This window comes from Thermobia domestica, chromosome 9 (genome assembly GCF_964235325.1).
Source record: "Thermobia domestica chromosome 9, izTheDome1.hap1.1, whole genome shotgun sequence".
Lineage (NCBI taxonomy): Eukaryota > Metazoa > Arthropoda > Insecta > Zygentoma > Lepismatidae > Thermobia > Thermobia domestica.
This window is the reverse complement of record NC_137462.1, coordinates 218,009,908-218,035,952: the sequence shown is the minus strand read 5'-3', so window position 1 is coordinate 218,035,952 and position 26,045 is coordinate 218,009,908. Positions and strand designations below refer to the sequence as shown.

Genomic DNA, 26,045 nt, shown 5'->3' with positions numbered 1-26,045 from the left:
TATTTTCATCAAGCGAGGATGACATTTCTAAGAAAGTCTATAAAAGCACAATCAACTTCCACGGCATGAATTTATTTCAGTTTAAAGGATGCTTTCATTTGACAAGTTAGCAAGTAGAATTCGTATTGGAGCAACTGGAGAACATTAGCAAAGTTAACACTATAATTACTCAGATGTACACTTGGCACTTCGTGACGGTCTTTTCACTAAAATGAAGGAATCACACCGCGGGAAGAACTACGACACAAGAGAGCCCATCATCCGTCCCATATGGTGGTCCCTGCTGGACATCGACAAAGATTGACGCGCTTCAGGTAAATTATGTTTTTCGTATACGTGCCAGAAAGTGACAGAGATGGAAGGCGATTACATTGAAGGAACGTATCAAGTGTTCATCTGTGCATAACGCCAGGTACAAATTATAACAATGTTGCCATTACTTCTTTCCAGCCCTTGTATATGCTTTCACTTACATTTTAAACAAGAATAATATGATGAGAACAATGAACATGCTACTGCAGCTACGTCGTCCTTGAAGTAGTCTTATTAACATTTACTTAGCCATCTTTATTATGATGTAGAAACGGAAATTAGGTAACATCGTTATTATTATGATGTTATTGTTATGGATGCGTAGTATATATAAGACTACGAAATGGGTGACCTTCACCACATATTACAAAATAAAGAAATGATGATGTACACGAAACACTATGGAATGTCTAATCCAAAGCCATACTATTTCTAGAAGTAAAAATAGAATTACAAACGCAAGGAGAAAAAACTATTTCTTTCTATTAAGATGAAACAATGTAATAAAAACGCTTACACAATGCCATACTCAGAAAAGAAAGTTGGGGAAATGTACGTTAACAAATATGTAAAACTATTAGAAATGTTCGAAAATGACTTCAAATTCAATTTAATCTCATATAAACTTGAGAATTTTCGTCTTTCATTTGATTTTTCTTCCCCTCAAAAAACAAAGTAATAATAATAATAATAATAATAATAATAATAATAGTAAATCACAAGGACATTATATATCGTACGAGTTCAACCGAATTCATCGTATCTGGATCAAACTTGGTATGATGGTCATTGGCAGGTCACCTGCTGCAACTGAGAAACTTGCATGCTCCACGGTCTTTCACTAACCTCTTTGTCTTCACGTACGTATACTTCACGTATCATACCCTCTAGCACGTGCCTCATGGTATAGTTCCTTCTCAGTCAATGTCCCAACCGGTTTCTCTTCCTCTTCTTAATAATATCTAAAAATTGTTCTTTTCTCCCCATCATTTCTAACATCTCATTCGTTTTCCGCTCGACCCAGCTAATTCCCTTCATTTTTCTCTACACCCACGTTTCGAAAGCTTCCAGTCGTTTTTCATCATTTTTACGTAATGCCCATGTTTCTGACTGATACAATACAATACTCCACACGAAGCATTCTATGAGTCTTTTTCTCAGCTGTTTATTCAAGGTCCCACAAAATAATACCCTCCCCCTAAAGGCTTCTTTCGCCATTCCTATCCTTGCTTTTATTTCACGTTCACACTTCATATCATCACTAATAATACTACCCAGGTATCGAAAACTAGTCACCTGCTCTATTTTCTCCCCTCCTACTTCTATATTTGACACCGACCGATTCGTACGAATCACCATTGCTTTTGTCTTTCTAACATTTATTTTCATCCCATATTCTTCATAGCTCTTCCTCAAGTTTTCTAACATCTTATTGATTTTCTCTTCAGAGTCTGCAACAAGCGCTATATCATCTGCAAACCGTATATACCTAATTATTCTACCTCCTACTGAAATGTCGTCTTCATTTTGTAGGCTCTTTTTCACTATCTCTTCTAGATAAATATTAAATAATTTAGGCGAGAGCCTGGCGAACTCCCCTTCCAATTGCACCCTTCTCTGTCATTTCTTCCCCTATTTTAACACTTACTTGTTGGTTTATATATAAGTTTCTTACGAGTTTTCGATCTTTCCATTCCAACCCAACCTTCTTTAGAACTTCAACAATAATTCCCGATTCACTTGGTCAAAGCCCTTTTCTAGATCAATAAATACCACATACACCTCTTCCCCTTCTCCATAAACCTTTCACCGATTACCCTTAATAATCTATTGAATCTCCTATGCCCTTACCTCTCCTGAACCCGAACTGTCCCTCCTCAACTTTTCCATTTGTTCTTCCACACAATCTTGTGTTCAGAATTCGAAGCAAAATTGGTATGGTGATACACCTGGGTAAAGTTAGTACGCATATGGAATATATTATAGCGAGCAAGGTTTTTGTTCCCGAGTTATCGGTCATGAAGCTGCGGTTTGGACTTCGTCAAATCAAATACTACTACTAATAATAATTGATTTTAGAACAGAAATATGTGGAACAAACCTGTTATTAAACGTTAATTTAAGACATAAGAAGAGTGTTTCATGAGACGAAATTTTTCATCTCGGCTCTATTATTGTCTGGAAACGAAACGAGAAATACTTTTCTAAACTCGAGACGAGACGAGAAACTTCACAAATCTCGTGAGTCCATCCAAGTCTTAGCTTTTAAACACTGTTTTAGTGTTACATGATCCAAGGTATAAGAACCATAAACTGATTCGGTGAGTAGTGAAAGAAGAATCCTCTAAAAGTAAAGAACATTCCGCGATAACAATTTCAGTATAACTAAATATCCGGTCTCATTACTTTGAGGCATTTTGAGAAATGTAAGATTTTAATACAGTAGAACCCCTCTCGTCCGCCTTCGCCTGGTCTGTCACTTCGGTCGCGGCATTGTTATTTACTTGCTGTTACCGCTTGTTTGCTTTAGTGCTCTGTAATCTCTTCTATCGTTTCCCTCGTTGTGCGTGTTTTCTGTATTGTATTGTGGTTTTTGGTGCTTACTGTTCGTTTGTTTTTACTGTAGAGAACAATACAGGGTCAATCCATGATAAGTGATCGAGGAAAAAGGAAAATTGCCGCTCGACCTTTTCAAAAAAATCTAATTTGTTCAGAAATGTTGAGTCGATATAAGAGTACTTCAAAATCACAATTAATTATTCTTTACAACATCGCATGGCGACGCAGCGGCTGCCGCCATTTTGCGTTTTCTCGATTTCCGGCGTTTACAGCGAGTAAGTGTTCACTGAGTTGGGAATGTAGATCATACGAAAGGACAACAGTCTCCTGCGTGAGCTGACAGCTAAAACACGAATAAACATGATTGAATATCATTGATATAGCAAGCAGCAAGAGCAATGAGTACTTAGGGACTTTTTGCCAAGTGTGCATTCTGACGCTTCTCGCCTTCTGCTGATAGCGGCATTCTTCACCAGTGCTGCTGTGGATGTGATAAGACAGCGTGTCACAACTAGACGAGAGAAACGAGCTTGAGAACCTTGACTGGACTAACCATTCATCCTACTTTATGTTACTATACAACAACGAATTTCCAGTTGAATATGTGAACAGAACATCTTAGAGTATGACGTCATTCCTTAATACTTCGACACCCTTCTGCTGTGTATTATGGTATACTAAAGAAGTAACTATTCCAAAAATTTCAGATTTTTTTTTTATCCAGGGCCATTGAAGATATCGAACAGTGAAATATGCCAAATTGGCATAATTCTCCAGTTTTACAATCTTTTTTCTGGCGTTTGGGAGCAGTTACAGGTCTGTAAATTTTTGTGTATAAACTTATGACTCGGTACTACATGCACACACAAATTCAGACCTCTACGTCAGTTGTTTCCTCTTCCCAAACATGTCCAAAAATATTACTACTGTAGGCCCTGATTTCACCCCTTTGAAGTGATTTTAGGTAAAAATGTTAGAGATCAAAGTTTTAGCTCTGCACAATTACATGCTGAGATATTTTCAATTCCAGTAATTTTCAATTTGGTAGGACAAATACATGCTGAGATATTCAAAACAAAGTAAACGCCTGAAACCGAAAAAAACGCAAAACCGCTGCGTAGCTACAAGATGTTTCAAAAACCCAATGATCGTGGTTTTGAAGTACCCTGATATAGGATAAACATTCATGAAAAAATTAGATTTTTTGGAGATGGTCGAGCGGCACATGCTTGATGGATTGACTCTACAGTTATTTTTGAACTCAGAGATGGTTTATTTTTACTGTAAATCCGTATTTTTCTATATTTTCTGATAATCCAACCTTTCTTGCGTTCCGACCATATCCCAGTCCCAAAGGTTACGTATTAGAAGAGTTCTATCCTCCTACGAATGTTCAATACAAATATAACTGTGTATGCAACAGCGTATCCGATAAAAAGATTTAGTTGCTCGTTTCCCAAAATTAAGGTGTCGTGGAATATTTCTTTTATTACCGATTCAACGGATAAAGCGATTGAACGAACACAATGAAGTGTTTCTACGCTTAAAGTCACGCTAGTTATACTTCAATAATCAGTTTGGTTTAAATGTAGTGTATCACACCTTTCGTGCAACTCTTGTGACGCGGAAAGATTCTTATAACGTTTAGATGAAACGAAAAAAAAATCAAATCTACATTTTGTCCATTGAAGCCTCTAGCATGACTGAATAGGGTTCTTCAAAGTACCTCGAATAATATTTGTGAAGCCATGTCGTTCGTAAATATAGTTGTACCGGAAGTTTCTTCCTACAATATGGAAGAAATTTTTGATGTGTCAAAAGAAATGCAGGAGAGGCAAGTGTTACTTTTGGTGATGATATCTCCAAATAGAGTACCAAGATTGGGAAGCGCGCAGAGAGGCAATAGTGCTAAATATTGGAGAGAGGTTTAATGACGGCTTTCGGGCTCTGGCGTCATTTCAGACGATCCTTAAAGAGAAAGAGGAACATCCAGACTTTAAGACATTCTGGAAGACATTTCTTTTGCATACACGATTCTACGACGATTACCAGGAGATCTTTCGTGTATGCAATTTCTATGTAAACTCGTTTCTGATGATCAGAAGAAATCGATGTTCCCACTATTGTCCTCCATAGGAAAATTGATTCTACTCTTACCTGTTGGCATAGCTTTTGTGGAGACATCATTTTCTACGATGAACCGGATTTTGTGTTCCGAGCGGGCTCGACTTTTCTCTAATCATGTGAACGCACTGATGAAAGTCTCGATCGAGGGTTCGCAGATACCTGACGTAAAGAAACCAATGACGAGGATGTTTGACAATTGAACAACTTCATTTCGAAGTCATATAAGGAATGATTAAATAAACCAAGAAGATTATTTGATAATCCTGAATCCATGACGTAAGCTCGCTACATGCTGGTAGGTTTGGTTCTTAACAGGCTTAATCACTGCGAAATTAAAATATCGCTAATTTTACAATAATTATGTGATATCTTCAAAAAGATTTTTAAAAAAATCTAAATGTGGAACAAGAACACGCTAGACAATATTATTTTGCATGAGGTACCGTTATCACTAGTCACCTAATAGGTTTCCATTTGCAGCCATTTAGAAACAGAAAATAAATGCCGATAGTCTAAATGGCTGGAAATTAAAAGCAGATAACTGAGTCGTGATAACGGTACCTCATGTGAAATAATATTACCTACCAAGTTCTTGTTCCAGTTTTCGATTATATTTTATCTATTTGAAGATATCACATAATTACTGTAAAATTAGCGGGATTTTAACTTCGCGGTGAGAGAAGAGGCCATGTAAAAAAAAAAAAATCCTCATCGCTCAGTGTGTGATATCTCCTGGGTGGTGTACGAAACTCACGTACAAATCTCAAAGTACTCAAGGACTGATAAATTTAAATTTCAATGTTATCCCATCCATCTATAAATATAGGCTATGGGAGAGTTTAGCAGTTTAGCCTTTCCCGTTTCGTATTTTGTTTATTTCTCAATCCTTTCGCGTAACCATATCTTGCCACGTTTTTAGTACTGAAGTTTGTGTATCCTCTAAAATGCTTCTTATGGACATCTTTTTCCGTCTTTTTTGTCACATATATAATTTCGTTTACGTTACGTTGTTATCTATGTATTAATATTTAAACAGCCCTCTGACAAAAAATATACACCCCAGACTGAAAATCCTGGGAAAACTGCTCTCAACTTTGGTTTAAGTAATTAATTATCTTTCTTGTGATAATATTCTTTCCGTTCCATAATCTTTTACAATGTATTAAATTTTATCTAAACTTTATATTAACAAACATACGGAAATCATTATATTCATCATTTTACTTTATACTCACATGAAAATTTGATGCATTATTTGAATCAATTAATATATTTCACTGTTTAAAGCAGACTTATCAATTTTTATGGAGACCCTGAAATGAAATCTTTCAGTTTAACGTCCAACGTTTTTGTCTTTGGGCTAAGAGAGACGGATGATTTAGGTAAATGAGCGTTGATGGAAGAATCGGTAGAATGAAGATGTGGTAGGAAACGGAAGTACCCCGAGAAAACCCACGGACACGATGTTGTCAATCACAAACCTACTTGTCCGGGGATCGAACCAAAGACCGCACACACTACAGGTAAGCGCTCTACCACTGAGGCACCATGCCCCTTCATGGAGCTCCTGTTGATAGCAATGTGCTAGGGCAATCTCCGTACTACATGAGACGCAGTAGAACAGCAGCATGCATTGAACTCAGTAAACGGTGAAAGCCTAAAATAGGCGACCTATCTGATTTCTAAAAAGGGCAAATTGTTGGCACTCGTTTATGTACATTAGGAAATAAATATATTGCACTTTTACTAATAAAAAAATAGAATTCACATTTATTCAAGAACAAAAACTTAATTTTATAGCATAGACACGTATCTTATATCCCTATTTCTTGGTAATGCTATGGTTAAGCAATCAGTGACGCAAATTTAAATGCCCGAAACTAGGGATACTGAAAACTGTCCTCGTTTGCCCCCCCCCCAAAAAAAAAACTACTTTACTCTGGATCCTTCCAAACACAATTTTAAACCTATACGACATTAAAGGTAATAATTTAGAAGTAGCAGCATACTTAGCTCAGATATTTGACCCTCTAGTGGGTTACCTTGTTCTTCGTGAAATGCTGTCACTTAGCCAGTAGTGGTAAGGACCAGGGTACAATGTAGCTCAATAGGAGTATACAAGTGTAAATTGTATTTCTACATTTCAAACGGGATGTAGACACAAACTCGTGGCACAATCAAAATTTTGGAGGAAAGAGTGCATATTACCCAACCATATTCCTAAAATTTTGGGAATAGTGCATGGAACCACTTTAGTCCCTCTGCTACTACAGGAAGCTGGTTTTGTGTGGGAGAAATTTGTAAGAAAAAGTAAATAAAACTTGTTCCGCCCGAGCCTTCGGCTTGATACATAATCAAAGAGCGATACATCAAAACAGCCTAAGGAATACATTAAATAGTATTCTTGTCCGTATGTATGAAACTTGCTATTAGGTTAATACGTGGCTAAAGATTTGCTTCACAATATTAAGAAAAATTTAAATACGGTTACGTCCCTTCTCCTATGTTGTAATAATTAAATGAAATAATACTCTTCTTAGTATACAACTAAATAGTTACAACAGTTTTAAATCGGCAAATTGCCTGCAAAGTTTAACACCCAATAGCGTACGTAGCGATAAACAGCATCAGATAGCACGTGATAGCGCAGGTAGGACATTTACTAGCGTGACTCTTTATTATTAGGAATTTAGCGTGACACACAGACTGAGGCGTTTCCTTTTTCTGGTTAGGTGAGAGTGCATAAATATAAATCAATACTAATCAAAAGTTTGATCTTTCTTTTCTTCTTTTTTAATTTATAAAGTTTTCAATTATGATGAACTTTCAATAAACTATGTTGAAATGAAGGATAAAAAGAGCGCAAATAACTATCCAGAAAGGAAAAATGAAGGTTATTACCAACTATAGGCCTAGATTGAAATCCTCAAACATCAAATGAAGTTTCCAAAAATATTCGGAGAGATGAGGAAGTTACACGTTTGCACTGCTTACAATTACACAAACTTTATGTCAACCTGCCTCCAGCTGTTTCGCTCATAATCATACATAAACGTTGAAAATGAAATTTTAACAGTAGACACATATTTTCTTGCAATTGTTCATACAGAAAGGAAAATACTCAGAAAAAAATGATATATTTATTTAATTTATTTTGGATACTTTACAGTGAATGTTATCGATGACATGGGAATCAAATTGAATCATCATAAACATCAATATTCTAGTGCTTATTTTATCAGGTGTCAGAATGGTAGTATTAATGTAATAAATGATATGATATGGGTCAAAATGATCCTCTTGTTCATTATTATTATTATTATTATTATTATTATTATTATTATTATTATTATTATTATTATTATTATTATTATTATTATTATTATTATTATTATTTATTACAAGCGTAAAATCAGTTTATTACCTTTGCATTTATTTCGAAGTATTTCAACGCATGAGAAAAGTCCTACATTTCTGTGACATCTTGCTCAAATTCTGACTTGGTTAGAAGAATCTCGCGAAAGTAAACTGAATTTCAATCCATATCATATATAATAATGTGTATCATTGTGCATATATACATTCTTTTTTCACAGTGACATGCAAAATAATTGATTACTCAATCACCTAATTTTTCTGTGATAGAAAACTAACTTAACGGTAAAGAACAGACTGATTTGCAATTACTTACATAGCAGAATATTTCACCGAGAAATCAATGCACTCATCACTTACATACCTTCATTGTGTGCTCCCTGAAAAGAAAATTTATAAAAATATAAAACTTCATACTTTACAAATGATATATTTATGTACATGATATTGTGTATTTTGTAATTTTCTTAATTTTAAACCGTCAACTACAACAATAGATACAATAGAAGGTACGGGCCATCACACTAAATTTTCCCAATCTCGATTTCTTATGATAAACATATCATACTTTACTGTAAAATTACTACTGAATAAAATATTTACTTGGCTTCTATTGTTGCTACAAACTAAAAATGCATTATAATTATAATAGAATATCTAATTACATAATATTCGTAGCCGTTCCACAAAATACATCGCCCACAAGAAATACATTCATGCATTTTTTTCTGAACATTTGTCTAAAAGAAATGCAATTCGAAGTTAAACATGTATTTATTTTATGAAATACGAAGAAAAATATTAAAATGTTCCCTTTCTGAAATTTGGTGAGGAAACCGAATTATTTGTGTGTAATTGGAATATTTGTTTATGAACAAAATCAATAGAGCCGTTTTCAAAAATCGTTGAAAAAACTAACCCACAAGCAAACGACCCGTTCTGAATTTTTCTAAGGAAAATGATTACGTCATACTGCAGGATTATTAATAAAATATTTATTTATAAAGTGATTTAATCCGTTTCTAAAAAAAAAAAAAAAAAGAATCATTGCTTCTTATAAGTGAAATCAATACCTCTTTACAATGAGTAGGTAATTTCTTGTTATTTTAATGCATTACGGAAAACCACTTCCTTGCGCAATGTTCTGTTGATCTTGGAAAAGTGTTAATGCTGGGAGGTGATGAATCCACTTGTCAAATTTCTTGTAAACTTTCAACTACACTCCTCGGTTGAGTAAACACAGGTAATATTTCTTACTCTCTTAATAAAGATTGAAAGATATGGAAAAATGTGGTTCATTGAATTCACCTTTTGCGGAAATAAACTCACCTCGAATGTTGAATTATCGCTTCTGAAGGTAGCGGTAGTTAGTGCAATATTTATACATGTGAGAGATGAACAAAATAACTTGATCAGTTTCCAAGAAAATATGTGAAAACATCTACCCCGTCTATTGCACTACCTCTTTAGGACTTCTCCACGAGAAGAGACTTAAGCCATATACTAAAATGTTAAAAGAAATAGAATTACAGTGGAATTAGCGGGAGATGCCACAGGTTCTCCTCCTGAGAAAATCTATTCTCTCTTTGGACAAGAAAATTTACATCCCTGGCAGAGATAACTTTCTAGAATTTTTTTGGAATCGTCACGAAAATAGAAACAGGAAACAACTTTTATTTTGTACACGAAAGTACTACAATTTGGGTACAATGAATGTATGTTAGTACTGACTTTCACGAGCAAGCATGGAATTACTTCTTCGATATCTAGTATTTGTGTGCGATGGGTGGGTGCATATATACTGCGATTGAAATTAATTTTTTCTTCCTAATTAAATTAATACGCTGGTTATGAAATATAAATAAAATCTTTAGAGCTATTTTCGAAAAAAGAAATAGCAAGTTGTCAAGCGTTTACCACTAGTACGTGGAGTTCTTGGTTTGATGCCAGCACACACCAAATGGAATCTGTGGTGAATACACGCCATGTGCGTGGGTTCTCTCGGAGATCTCACTTTTTCATTACACCATTATCATCATCATCGTCTTCCTTAGACTTGGTGCATAATCAAGCGACAGTTTAATTTTCATTTCACTATGCTTTCCTCTATACTTTTTAATTTTTATTTTTTAAAAAATACTAAAAAATGAACATCAAAACTGTATAAAGTGAACCAGATAGTAATATCAACATCAAGATCTTAAGTATAGCGCAGAAATTTGAGTGTCCGACAATTATGAAATCATAAACTGCATTCAAATTTCTAGCCTATAAGAAAGTATTTAGACAGTTATTCGTTGTTCAATAGCATTTTCCAAATATTACAAGTCTCACTTTTTGAATTTACTTTTCATCATTGTCTTCAGATACCAACTTACTTAGGGGGGAAAAATGGAGGCAAGCATAATGACAACCTTGGAGTTTAAAGTTTCGTGTTGACATGATGTGTGACACCTACGTCTGTGTAATCCAGACAGAGGAACGGGCAAATAGATAAACAGACATTGAAGAATTGCTTTTTATATGTAGAAATCGTGAAACATAAATCCGCTGATAATTTGAACTCACGTTTTGATTTTTACTATCACAAGACTATTTACTCGTATTGTCACTCGAGAGCTCCTTCGTGGCTAAGCGGTTAGCGTACGCGCCTTTGGCGTGGGAGGCCCGGGTTCGATTCCCGGCGGGAGCTCATGTGGTTCGGATTCCACGTTAATCAGTAGGTCCACGTCTCATATAGCCTCGCTGCTGAACGGGACGTTAAACTCAAAATCAACTCAACTCAACTCGTATTGTCACTCGAGAGTAATTAAAAAAAACTCTTTCTGGTTTCTTCCCAGAGAAAAAACTTACATCGTTTCATTGGATGGTTACTGAAGTATTTGTAAAAGCTGAAAGAAATCGCTATACAAGTTTTAAAGAAAATCATACAATAAAATCTCGTCCTTAGAATTTACTACCTGTATTAGACTTTTCTTAAGAAATGTTACCTATTCAACATTATATGGCTGTCAGTGAAATATTGGTTTACTAAATGTAAACAAAATCATCAGAGATGTTTTCCACAAAGTCGCAATTTTCGACTTTCACTCCCAGTTAACTACCCTTACTTTTGAAAATAGGGAGAAAATTCGAACCTACACACCAACCCTATTATAGAGACTTCAATGATATATTTCTTTATGAAATATGAAGAAAATTACCTATCTTGTTTGCGACAAAATCATCAGAACGATTTCATCAATAAACTATTCAATCTAAATTTATCCAACAGATATCAATTTCACATTTATTTGTGAAATATGAAGAAAAATCCTATGACCCATTTTGACAAAACCTTTCCTATAAACAGCAACTCAAATCTGTCTTCAACATTGGGGGGGACGGGTAAGACCTTTCGCATGTATTTTTTAAGCTATGTTCACAATATTTATGATGTTAAAAAATAATGCTGTAGAAGATCAGGGGAGCAGAGTTGTCTTCAACATTGGGAGGCGAGCAGATTTGAAGCTTAAGCTGGGGAATATCAATTTAATCGCACTTTCCCTTGTGGCAATCGGATACAAATCACCATATTTCTCCCCAAAATACACCATATTTATCCCTATGTCCCCCTTATCCCCCCGGGATTTGCGCCAGTGCCTATAAATAAATAAATAACGCCGATAAACTTCCATCTTTAGAAACAAAACTTTCTGTGCCATTTTAAAGGTTAAAAGAAAAGAGGTAACGTATTTCTTCACGTTTCTGTAAGGAAAATTACTTATGCTAAATTCCAGGTCCTCAATAAAATGTGTATTTAATTATTGCAGAGCTACAGCATAGAAAACTACCTCCATCTGCACATGAAAAGCATCCAAATTTTTCTACACTCTCTTTAGCTTTTCATTCATATTGGAACTACAGTAACCATTCAGAAAAATTTAGTTTTTAACAGAGGTTTGAAGTTCCTTTTTGAAAAAGAACTGAGTATAAGTATTTGAAATCTCATTTTTCAACAACGATGGCACCTAAATGTTTAATTTTTCAGTATACACGGTGTGTGTTGAAATATCTTGAAAAGTATAAATACATGAAATCAGGTTTAGAAGTAAAAGTATCATCGAGAAAAAGGATAAAGATAGTTACTTTTTACACAACAGATTTTGGCAACATGGAAATTAGGTTATGCTGAAAAATTATTGCCTTTTGAAGATCGCATACATATATAGTGTATGAAATTTGAAGAGAGATGTAAATTTTGTTTTAAAGCAAATTTCAGGTCACTAATCATTCTAGTTCTCGAGTTAAAAATACTTCTAACTATACATTCTGTAAAATCTTTGTGCTTTCCTATCCTTAGCCTTTTAATATGAATAATGACACAAACCAAGCAACCTGCTGTCCCTGTAAGTGTCCATATACGACATACGAATATCGAATCTTGTACAGAGACTCTTCGGCACCCACTAAAACTACTTCGTTATTTGTTTGTAAATACAAGTTGTTCTAAATCACGATAATTTCTCTACGTCTCTAATTCAGAAACCTCGAAATCTAGGAATTACTCCTTTGGCTCAAGCGCGGAGCGTTTTTCGATCGAACCCCACAGTGACCCAACATTCCTATATATAAATCTTAATGGACAGAATGCAGCTTGTAGTTGCTGTGCAGGTCCTCATACCTTGGCAGAACACTAAACTTTTTATGGTCCAGTCACTACCTATTCTGCTTCATTCAAGATGCAACAGTCTGTTCCCAATACGGTTGACAAGCCTACCGGTTCTTTTAAGGAACAATCTCATGGTGCTACTGCTAACAGTTCCTGTAATCAATGTTGAGATAGATAGCTGACGATCAAGATGAAGAACCCTTTCGCAAAACCAAGAAGGCAGTCAAGGGGCGGCAAAATACCACTCCACTCCAACTCAACTGTCAAATAGTTATCAAGTGCTAGCAATGGATAGTCGGTCTCCCTCCCAACCCTCTACCACTGAGACACATCAACCCAAATCAATAGTCAAGAGTATGTTTGTCTATAGTATCACTAGAGATAGAACACGCACATTCACGAAATTTATTACCAAAATCTGTGAAATCAAACCAGTTTTCTGTTCACTAGGACAACATAAAAATCCGATGTATTCACGAAGACTACATGAACGTAGAAGCTCTTCTGAAAGATTAGGTTATCGAATTCACCAGTGAGACGAAGAACCCCATAACACGTGTAAACCCGTTCCAATATCGAATTCGATATTTTTTCTAATAATTATTTCTTCACATTTATTGGTGCCGAAGTATTTAATAATCTCTAAATATAATTTTATAGACTTTGTAATTTTTATTGAAATATTATCATTCCTTTTTGCTCGATCATGATTTCACACGCTACTGGCTAAACTAGTATCATTCTCGTTAATCATACTTATGCATGAGAAATGTAACTAAAATCTGTAATGGAAAGCACAATTTCCATTTGATACTATACTATTAAAGCAAAGCTAATGCTGCATTTGGTAAACATTACGAAACCTACCTCATTACGTGTGTGCATGTGATCCAGAACAACCATGTTCTGGTTCGCTAAAATTTCTGTTCAGTTGGTATTACGTAAGTAATTGAAACTTTTTATTTCTTGTCTCCGCTGTAAGACAAGCGAAGAAAACACGTTTAGCGACTACTCTCTCTTCCTGATGTCTCATAGGAATAAACTATTTTGTTATTTTGTTACATTTGCTCACAGAAATGAACACAGAATCGAATACAACTTTTAATAGTGGAGAAAGCGTACTTCCTACCACCTCAGAAACAAATCCATTTTAACTCTATAATTTCCTTCATTTAATTTTTGACCACGCTACACACCGAAGGAGGGTGCATTACACGAATGTCTGAAGTATCAATATCCATTGTGTGATTCACTTTCCAGCGTAAAATGGCATCCCTTCTTTCAATTTTCATTCCAGTGTTACAGTTAAGATGCATAAAGTTCACACGTATAATGGACATAGTTCTCATTCATCACCATAAGTATTCTGGTATCACTAACAGGTCTCTTACTGAAATTGAAACTTTCCATGTACTAAGGTGCTCAACAAACTTCTTCGTCATAACGTGAACTAATAATAATAGTGTTCATCAATTAGAGTAACTTGGGAAAAGATGCCCCACTTTTTTCATTATTACTCATTTTCCAATCCTGTAATTTAGGTGTGGTTGTGGAATTTATGATCAATTAGAAGACTGGTGTCTTGGTTGCAATATCTCGAAAGAAAATTTTATTTCATTAAATTTAAGAACTTAAAATAAACCATTTACAAAAACCATCAAGTGGGGCATCTTTGGCATGGACGTGGGGGAAAGATGCTCCAATTTTACAATTTTTCAAAATATGTTCATAAACACCATAGAAACAGGCAACTATGCTTTTGCATCACTAATATTACTAACTTTAATTTCTACTAATTATCTATCCAATTATAAAGAAAATTTCCAACAAAATGGCAAATATTCTCCATGTATATTTTCTAAATCCGTTTGTAAACAATGGATAAAAATAAAAGAGAAAAAGAATTGTGAATCTTACATATTATCATTTGTTCATTTTTTTAAAACTTGGATTCTTGCGATCACAATTAATGCAGTGAACCTACAATTTAAATCCAAACTACCGTAATCGTTCAAATTTTCCAAGACGTTCAAACCGGGAATCGAACCCGGGACTTCATGCACCAAAGGGACACATACTAGCCACTAGACTAGAGGGGAGGACGGCTTTCTTTTAATATGTAAAAATCTGCTCCCTGAAAACGTAATACTTTCCCTTATAACAACTTGCTAGCTACAACACTGGTACAATAGTGAAAATGGTCTTCATTTTGCAATGAATAGATATTTGATTCACCCAGATGTAGTCGCTAACGCTCTCGCCTTCGGTGCGAGCGGTCCCGGGTTCGATTCCCGGTGGGGTCACTCGGTCGAAAAAGTATAACACGATTTTTCAGGCCAGCCACCTTGAATGAGGTTTTCCTGGGTTTTCCTCATTCACACCAGGCAAATGCCGGGGTGGTACCTAACTTATAGGTCCCAGGCCGCTTCCTTCCTTCCCTTTCCCCGGATAGTGTGCTCGCCGAGGGACGTCATCCCTCAAATCGTGACGGGTTAAATGGCCATAGATGCCGAAAGCCCAGAAATCTAACTGGACAGGGGGCTTACCAATTAATGAATTATGGCAAGGAAGTTTGAATAGCATAGAGAAAAAGAAAATATATCAAAAAAAGGCCCTTATAAGAACCAAAAATGAAGGAACGTGATTAATTGGAAAGTGAACACGAAGACTTATAGGATGGGCTGACGGCCTCAGTAAAAAAAAAAAAAAATAAATAAAAAATAAAAATAAAAAAAAAAAATAAAAATAAAAATAAAAATAAAAATAAAAAAAATAAAAATAAAAAAGTACAACAATGACTATATATATATATATATATATATATATATATATATATATATATATATATATATATGTCTGTTAAAAGAATTTAAACTTTTTTATAACAATGACTATATATATGACGTTTAAAGAATTTAAACTTTGTTATAACAACATTTATATATTTGTCTGTATTTTCATTAATTTCGATAGTGTCTGAAGAAGGATATGCTAGATATCCGAAACAGTTACAAATTATAATTTAAAATAAAGTGGGTTTTAAGCTTTGGTCAGTGTCTCTTTTGTTAAAACAATCAATCCAAAGCCATAAAACAGAAATCTAAATCCTAAATCCCCTTGATTCATCCAGAGATTTACCTTTTCAAAATAATACAACTAGATAAAGGAAGTTGTGACAAATCAAGTGTGTCGCAGGACCCCTCCCTCAAGGATATTTTTTAGTATTTTGAACAACCCTCATACATATTCAGCTCGCACAAATGGTTTAAAACTCAATCCGTGCATATTCTTTTGATTCAACTTGCTATCCAACTAGTGTCATATACATGTATGTGAAGTCCATTCAGTCCAATGTTGATCACGTACGGAACGGAAAAAAAAAGTTTATAAATAGAATATTACATCATTGAAAGCAGCAACCCAGCCAGGAAACCGAATCAGTACTCCAAACAGAAACTTTCCGTTTGCTTCTGAGTGAACAATTAATTACAGGTTACTACAGAACAATTATCCGTAACACAGTCACCCGGAGTCCCGCGTGGCAATATTGTTATATTGTTTCTTATGGGTGCATACATAGTCACGCGGAGGCCTCCGCATGCGGAGCAGCCTCACAGTGGTCCGAATAGCGAAAAAGGTGGACAAAAAAGGAAGGAGTCCTTCATTTTTTTTGAAATTGTGTATATGATGGTTTGTAAGGTTGGTGATTACGAATTTGATATCAAAGATGGAAAATTAAAAATGGCGGATCCAATATGGCGGACCAAAAGGTGACAGATTCATGGCACGGATCTGAAATTGGGTACAGAGGGTTTTGCACTGTCACAGATTACGAAGTTTGATAATAACATTGTAAACTCCAAAATGGCGGATCCAATATGGCGGAAAATGTAAAAAGATGCATGTTACGGAGCTGGAATTGGTATGAGGGAAGAATGAATTTCAAATCAGGAGTAAAATTAAATATAGAGTGTCCAATATAGCGGAGCAAAAGTAGTTGATTATGCTAATGAGCACTCACCTGGTTACAAGCCTAACTCCTCTTCAGACGAAGTATTTGCAGATTCGTCATCTTGTGTGGTTAGTTTCAGTAGCACAATCACATCCTGAGGCAGTTTCTGGGTTTTCTTCTTTGGGAGTCCTACCAACGTGGAAATTACTGGATCCGAATTCAACATTAGCCTTTGAAAGAGATCCAAATTACTGGCTACTCTTGATGGTTTTCGAGTATTGTGTTCTCTGTATTTCCGTACATCTTTGTGTCTAGATTCAAGGGCCTCCTCTGAAAGCTCCCCAATCGGTAAAAGAGCTGCCTGAACAATTACTGACCCGTGAATAAGAAATTTGTGCACGGTGGGTGGCATGTAGTACCAGGGGTATAATCGCACCAATAACTGAGCAGTTTCGATGCAGTACGTGTCGAATTTTGCAACATCTATGTTACGTCCACAGGAAATTGTTGTCAAGATATTTCCGAAACGCGTGATTAACTGCTGATCCACTCCTGTTATCTCCGACGCTATTTGAGGATCTGCAAAGAACCTGCGGGCGGTATTACCGTCATTGGTAGTTCCATAACCAGGTTTGGCAATATCCACACTGAGGCCTAGTATACATCTGAACCTCTCTTGGATAATTTGTTTCCTGCTTTCGAACATTTGACGAGTTCCATCTTTTGTACTCGCTTTCCACTTTTGAAAATCTAATCTATAGGAGATATGAAGGATAAACTCAAAAAATCGAATTATGTGCATGGAGGATGGAAAGTCCGAACTCTAAATGGGATAGATCTTGTGGCACATTTGTCATTCTCTTTGATTTGTGAAATTTTCGCGCCACAGATGTAACATTTCAGGCTTGATGTGCTGGTGATGGCATTGCATATTTTGCCATCAACCATTGATACTATAAGGGAGTAGGGTACAGTCACGGTATTGTTTCTTAATGACTGTAAGTTTTCTATCTGTTTGTTCATATAGTCTCTTTCTTCGTGGACAACAGTAGTGTTTTCGTGAATCCAACGGAGATGAATCGGTCTGCAGATACGTCTTGATGACGGTCTTTCATTTCTCCACACACACTCTCCTGTTTCATTATCAACCAATCACAAGAGAACGATCACTGTCATAAATAAACTTGCGTCACTCATGCCACTTTCAGTCCATGTCTGTTTATATTGTGAGTGACCAGAACTCCAGTCAAAACCTCACTTGCAATGCAATATATACGTTTTGTCGCTTAATGATGGCTCATTGTCCGAAAAAAGTTTCAATATTCTGTTTGCAGTATGGTCTAGTAATTCTTGAACTTTCACCTCATATTCACTTTCACTAACACTTATATTTTCCGGATATGTTGACCTTTTTGCTTGCAAAATAGCGTAGTAGCTGGGATATAGCGTGTGACCATGTTTAACTGCCATGGTTCTAATTGCCTGATATTGGTGTTTACTTAAATTCGCAGAGACAATCATCGATAACGCTTCGTCGTCTGATAGCTTCGTTGCTTCTTGTCGTTCCTTTATCCAAGTGTCACGAATTCTTTTGCCTCTGGTCGGTGTTGTTGTGGTTACTTTTTGCAATAATTTTGCGGCGTGTTCATCCTCGTCAGATCGCAACTTCATCACCGTAGCATATGCAAGTTCAGGCATACTTGTATTACTTCTTAACGATTGCGTTTTTCTTCTTTCACTTCTGTCACACACTTCGTAAAATTCTTATTATATTGCACAACACTTTCTTCTTGCTGCACACGGGTCTTCCTTCTGTTTTCTTGTATTTTATCATGCAACTCCAGACGCGATATATGTATATCCATTGTTTACTTCCCCACACTACACAATGCTGAAACACACACTGCAATGTTAACTACCGTACACATGGCTCTGTCGTTTCCAACTAACTCCGCGTGCTTGCACTGTGAAACAAACGCTATTGCTTACGTGCTTATCTTCTGCTCGTCTCGCCACCTCAAGCGGACATATTCAATATCATAATTCCAAGGTCATATTTCCTGTAGTAGACGGAAGTAGACAATGAAACTTATACAGCTTATTGACAATTATCGACTGTTATCCATGTTTAAATTTCGTGGTATACATGTGTATCCATTTTTTTTAAAACTCTACAAGAAGTCAGTAGTACTCCAATACATACGAGTACTAATATATGTATTTATTATAACTACTACGATGCAATTCACATTACTCATTCTAATTGTGTCACGTACATAATACTATATCAACTGCATAATAATAACAATATGGCCCCTCATTCTTAGAGCTGCTCGGAAAACAATTTCCCAAACTCAAGTCACACATTTGCCAATTTCTTGCAACGAAGCTTCTGCCATTTTGGGACGTCTATAATTACCGGTACTAAGAAATAATTCAGTCAATATCATGTTATTCTCATGAACTGACTCTCGATGATGACCGTTACACCTCTTTTGCGTCTGTAACTTCCATTTCGTAAAATGACTTTTGTCCATCTTTTTCGCTATTCGGACCACTGTACTCCGCGTGGCCCTTTCCGCGCTCCGTCCTCCGCGAGGTGGATAGGGCCGAGCAAGGGTGCTTACATAGTCAAGCGGAACTCCGCGCGCGGAGCAGCCACTTCCCTTTAAAATGTAAAGAGCAAGGTGCATAGTAGCAAAACCAAAATGAAGATTGATCCAGAAAGACGTATTACAGAAGTTGAATTAACACCATATTTATTTGGTCCCGCTTGCGTAGAATACAAAAATCGTGAGATTCGCAATTTTTCCAATTAATTCATCAAACGACCGGACTGACATGCGAAAATAATTGAAGAACTTTTTCTCATCTTCTCGCAAACCTACATACAGAGTCACAAAAGCTCCCTTCAAACCTCTTTGAGTAACTAAGGGGTGACTTCGGAACCGCCTATTTTTCTGTGTTCTTCGTTTTCTTTTCTTACAGAGATAATAAGAAGCCAGTATTGTCGTTTCGATCTTACTCATGTTAACTCGCAACACTGACTGAGGAGAATTGTGTATGCAATCACGTAACGCGTAGCTACGGATGACTGTGTAAGCACACACGCGTAGCGCGGAGGGTGGAAGATGGAGCGCGGAGCTCCGCTTCACTGTGTAACGGACCTTAGTGTTTCATATTCAAACCAAATATTGTTTAAAACATAACGAACGTACAAATCCTTGCAACACGTCAAAAATTGGTTGTCCCAATCAGAAATCTTAAACCTTTTAATGTTATAAAGCGGGGCATTTTTGCTTCGATTTCACTGGGGCAACTTTCCCAATTTTGAAGCAAAGACGCCCCAATCGCTCACGTGGCATACCCATGGACGCAGAAATACAACATAGCATATTAGCGTTTGCAAAAGACTGAAGTTCTTAAGAAATTATGTAATATTCATGTTCTTCTATTTAACTACCATCAAGAGCATTACTATGTTTCACTCTCTAAAGTTATAGACACTGAAATAAGAGTAACTTTGTGAACAGGCCTGAACAAAAGCAGCTTCTTTCTCCGATGCAACTTCCACATATATTTACTCAAGACTGCGTACCCTTTCAATTGCATGGCAAGTCCTGTGACTACGAACCTCAGGCTTTCAGCAATTCGAAGAGGGGCGTCTTCACTCAGTGGGGCATCTTTACCCAAAATACTATATATTTTCTCTCCATCCTTTTTTTCGTTCCATTATTGAATTAATGTATTTCTATTCACGTCCCGTAGACAGCACTTTTCTCAAACGGTGTCCTCACAAGTTTGTTTTCTAGTTTTTGTTTCCAATATTGTTCTTTTCTTCCCGATTATAATAGCAGAATACTACTACATGGTTTGTTTTCCGTTCAACCCAGATAACATTCTCCATTCTTCTCCATTTCTACATTTCGAAGGCCGCTAGTCATTTTTCGTCTCTTTTGTTTTCAGTACAGAACCGAAATTGAAAAGAAAAATGCTTTACAACATGAAGACATTACTGAATTATTGTATTTGTATTCAGATTTACTGTTAGGAAAACCAGAAAAAGAGTATCGTTTACTGGAGACCATGCCGAGCTAAAGATATAGACCCCTATGTTCACCTTAAATGGGGTTTGCAGTTCATGAGCCTTATCAATACTCTTATTTTGAGAATAAGTCAAGTCAAAATTATAGGACCTGAATAGCAGCAGTTCAGGGTTATCATATCTCTAATTAAGTGCATCTTTTATGTTTCTATTAAGTGCAGCAATACTGGTGTTGATTCGCACATACACACATCTTCTCATAAATGTTCCCTTTGGTATATAATTTTGCTTAAATATTTTACTGTTGTTAATATGCTTCTCTCGTAGCGTACTATTTAACATGCAGCACGCATGGCATTCGCAACGAATTACCCACTTTTGCTTCGTTCCTTTAATTGTGCATACCAGTATGACGTGTGATAAAGACAAATAATTTCCAAAGCAAAAATGGCTACTAGTGTGTGTGTACTTAAAAAATATAAATAATGATCATAAGCAGTGGCATCATTTCAGGTTTTCCTAAGAGGAGGCCAGGTGTATCTCCACAAAATTTTGTCGGGGGCAAAATCAAAATATGAGGGGATACACTGGGATACTATTTTGATATACTGGCAATCGCAACTTAATTTTTCCTCTGAAGGGGAGGGCGGTTGGCCAACTCTGAATGTGGGAACAAAACACCCTCTGAAGCTATGCCTGGAAAAAACACTTGAAGAAGAAATTCTCCGCCCGACATACAGTAAGTAATTTCACGTTTTTTACTAGTATAGTACATTACTATACTATTGATTAAAATGTATAGCTGTATATGCAACTCGGGAGGGGGACAGGGCCGCGGTGGCTCAGTGGTAGAGCGTTCACCCCTGGTTCGACCCCAGCTCGCACCAAATTAAATTTATGGTGGACAAACACCGTATGTGTGGGTTTTCTCAGTGTTTTCCGGTTTCATCCCACTTTATTCATTACAGCATTGCATTCATTTCTCATCATCACCACCTCCTAAGCCTACCCGGCATAACGTGAGACGTAAAACAAAGATTTAATTTCATTTCGTCCCCTTAAATGACGTCCGTAACCGCAAGATAATAAACATCATGCAAATGTCAGCAAAGTTACTTTATTACTATAACTTACGTTTTGTACTGTATATTTTGTCCTTATGTTAGTATCTTTTGCTAAGGATAAAGCTTTAACCTTACGATTAGAGATCTGAGCAAATATAAAAAATTGCATCCGCAGCTTTTCTGCCTGCATCCACAGATAATGAGATAACAACTACAAACAACTGGTTTGTTCGATGACAATTATTATTCCTAAAAGTTTCTAACATAGATAAGTTTCTATAGTTTTGTGAATCCTGTAATATATTATGAATAAAATTCAAATTAAACATTAAATACAATATATTATCATTGTAAGTCAAATGCGATGAACAACATGAAACAAAATTCATACAGAAATAAATTACGAAATTAATGGTAATATAGTATTTACTTAAATATCCCTCAAACGTACATTTCTGAGAACAAAGTTGTCAAACTTGCAATACCGTATCTGTCAATTAATATCATAGTAAATAGCTATTATTTAAAAAAAAAATCTAATTCTCATAAGATATGAGTGTTTGTTCAGAATCCAGCAGTGAAGTAGAGATAGAAAGTTCTTGAGAAAGAAGGATAAGCCAACTCAACCAAAATTGCAGAACTTCACATTAGTCGCAATAACAGGGTTTTGAAAATAAAGAAAAAGAAAGAAAATCGAACGAAATAATTTTGTTCTGGCTGTTATTTGGCCCCAAAGAGTAATCACTAGCGTTAAGACTTTTAGACCCTCACTTTTTTTTATTTTAGAGGAATAATGAGTTCTCCGAAAGCACTCTAGTTGTCATATGTTGCTTCCAGTTAGGAATAGAGATAACTTTCTGGCACCTTTTCTGATTTCCTTTCTGAGCCCATTATTCCCTTAATCAGCCCCAACCCTCTTTTCTCCCCATTCCTTTTCGTTTTAAAATGTTATTCTAAATTACGTCTTCATCGTGGATTGATTGTCTGTTTCTTATGTGAGAATTTTGACAAGATTAAAGAGTTTGTGCTTTCTCTGGATTCAAATGACTGGCAGCTGCAATTCCTAACGCGAACCCATTTCTTCAGCCAGAGAAAATTACGATTTGCAGGTAGAGCTGTTTCTCATTTACGGATGCAACTATGTGATGGCTTCCATTAAAATTTTTAAACAACAACGTTTAGAAAAAAAACAGAGCGCTACCTCTTCCGTAAGGCAAGAGTTAAATGGTTTGTCACAGAAAAGCTTTAGGTTAGTTTTTAGAAGATCTCAATGTTGTCGAATTTGCAACATTTATGGAAATGTCAATCCGAGTACATACAAAATCTCTATGGATATGAAAAGAAGCTTTAGCATCTCCAAAATTGCTAGTCTTATATTCATCAACTTAGAAATGCTTAATGTTGTTAGCTACAACAGCTTTATCGTTTTTCTTCCCAATATAGACGTGTACTCTGTTCAATACTCATACATACACTCGTACATATTATATTAGATAGGTGTGTACTTTGTATTAAGTTCTTTTCAGTAGAAGAAAGGGCAGTTGTGGGAATAGTTGAGGGAAATAACACTTTTTTTTGTCTGTCTCTTCTCATCTTATTTTAGGACTGTTCGTTTTCATATACGAAAACTGCCACTAAATATCTAAACCCTACTAACAATACTATAATTCACGACGACAAAAATTAATAGGTTTAAAAGAATGATCAAAGAAATTCTTACATTTTAACAATCCTCTGCAATGTTATCTGTCATCCACATAGAAATTAAAAATACGTATATCCACGTTCATGCAATATATTGTCTCATATTGCAGTACTTTCTTAGAATAGACGTCTAAGTTTCCCTAACTATAATCCGAGAAGAGATGGGACAAACTAAGTAATGTACAGTGAACCACAAAGTATCTCCCCCTAAGTGCTCTAATTCCATTACTTGGGAGTCAGGTCATTTCCAGTTGTGAGAACGCCTAGACAGATGCAACCCAACGTACACGTAACTTTTCTCTGCACTGAGAGCAGTTGGTAGCATGGGCACCCGAAGTTGGAGGCAGGGTGGGGCCCGGGCCCCTCTGGCTCTCGAAAATGTATATATAATATAGCAAACCACGTATATTAAATATCAGACATAATATGGCAACCATGAAGATGAAACCCCCTCTAGAGAATTTTCTTCGCGCGCCCCTGGTTGGTAGCCCTGATCCAGATGTTTATGCAGGTAAAATTGTAAAGTAGGTGACTAACGAAACAGTTCTCCATTCTAAGATGAATCTAAATGGTTCGGATCGTGTTTTCCAAAGAACACCGTATACTGTACTCGTATTAATCTCAATATTGCTGTGTATGTAATGTGTTATTTCTTTATATACTATCTGTTTAGAGAAATAAAAATACTGACCACGCATTAATCAGGAAATACTTGAAAGTAGCTAAAAATATCAAATCAAGAACAACTGCTGGAAATAAGTTTGTAAATGATTGCCTACATTGAGAGACCTTCTCTAATTCTCCTCATTCCAATGCCTTTTTCTTTCTGGAGGAGAGATGATCTTGCTTGTCACACTGAGTATGTATTAAAATTGAAATTGGAACGTTTAAAAAAGTTTCAACCTGGTCTGGATTTATACCGGGTTCTACCGAATAGAAGTTCAATGCCCTAACCACTCACCTACCGCGCCACTTCATATTCCACCCAAATTACCTAGGTAATACCTAGTTAAAATCGCTTCATGAAAGAATATACACAAGATACTAATGCTTATGTAATGCTTATGTGAGTGTCACAATGACTTACTCGAGATTTCCTTCTTTAACGCAAAGCAAGTTATATAGACGTTCCTCAATGAGGAAATTATCACGAAACCTTCTTCAAGTTCAGGCTACGTCATTGGTTTCAGAGATGGTCCTGATTTACAGTACATTTCGTCTTTACCATAACTTCTAGTTTTCAAAGAAGAAAAGACGATAGAAATTATTTTCACATTCTTTGAATTGTATCAACATGTGTAGAAATAGACAGTTCTATGTTTATGTTCCATAACTACTAGTTTATTTTCTTATATTCATATGAGGAGTTTGTGACGAATTGAGCCAGTGGCACTAGCAGAGTGATCTCGAGTGTTCGGCTTCTGATCATGAGGCGCTATCTACTCTGGGTTCAAATTCCTCTGAAGAGCAATTCGGTATTTCTGTATTCGTGTTCCTGTAGTGTTTGAAATACGTCGAAATAACATGAGGTGCCAGTGGCGAAAAATACCCCGGTTGGGTCGATTTGTTTAAAAAAATTGTGAAAGCAGAGAACTCCCATTGCAGCTACGTGGGTTCAATCCCGTCGTTGCAATTATTAATTCTTCTGTATGGGAAGGTAATGACTATGTAATTGGTATTGTAATTCTGATATTACTTTATTATTATTATTATTATTATTATTATTATTATTATTATTATTATTATTATTATTATTACCAGAGAAGGGATGAAAAAGTAACATAGTCGAAGCTATCCATAGGAACAGAAAAGAAATACAGTATGTCAGATGTTTCTTAGGTTTCCACATCAACGCAATATTATTACGTTTATGGATTTACAGATAGCTTTATTATTTTATGACAAGAAATGAAATATAAATATCTTTTAGCTGATAACAGTAATGCATTTTGTTTCGCTCTTCTTCTAGGTAGAAAGGTGAGGTGACATCTTAAATAGGATCATTCTCGTGACTAGAGTTGTAAGTTCGATCACGGTTTGCAATTTGTGCACAGCTGGGAAAAATTCCTAGGAACTCATTTTTGGCCCATACTACAGCAGTAAGGACGTCTTTAGTCTTTATGTATTCATCAACTTTTGTCCAAACATGTTACGTTCCCAGATAGTACGAATTAAGATTGATACGGATGACATAATTTTGTGTTGTTGGTATTTCACTTGTGAAGAAAGTCGTGTCAATTCTGAGACACAAAGAAA

The 26,045-nt window shown here is 35.9% G+C and overlaps 1 protein-coding gene across 1 annotated transcript in view; it reads right to left on the bottom strand.

The window, feature by feature from the left end:
* The window catches only part of LOC145660601 (follistatin-related protein 1-like), a 186,922-nt gene that overhangs the window by 122,347 nt on the left and 38,530 nt on the right, over positions 1-26,045 (bottom strand). The window contains exon 2 of the mRNA XM_081725862.1: positions 8,738-8,753. Coding sequence (XP_081581988.1) covers positions 8,738-8,753 — 16 coding nt within the window. The remainder of the gene's footprint in view (positions 1-8,737; positions 8,754-26,045) is intronic.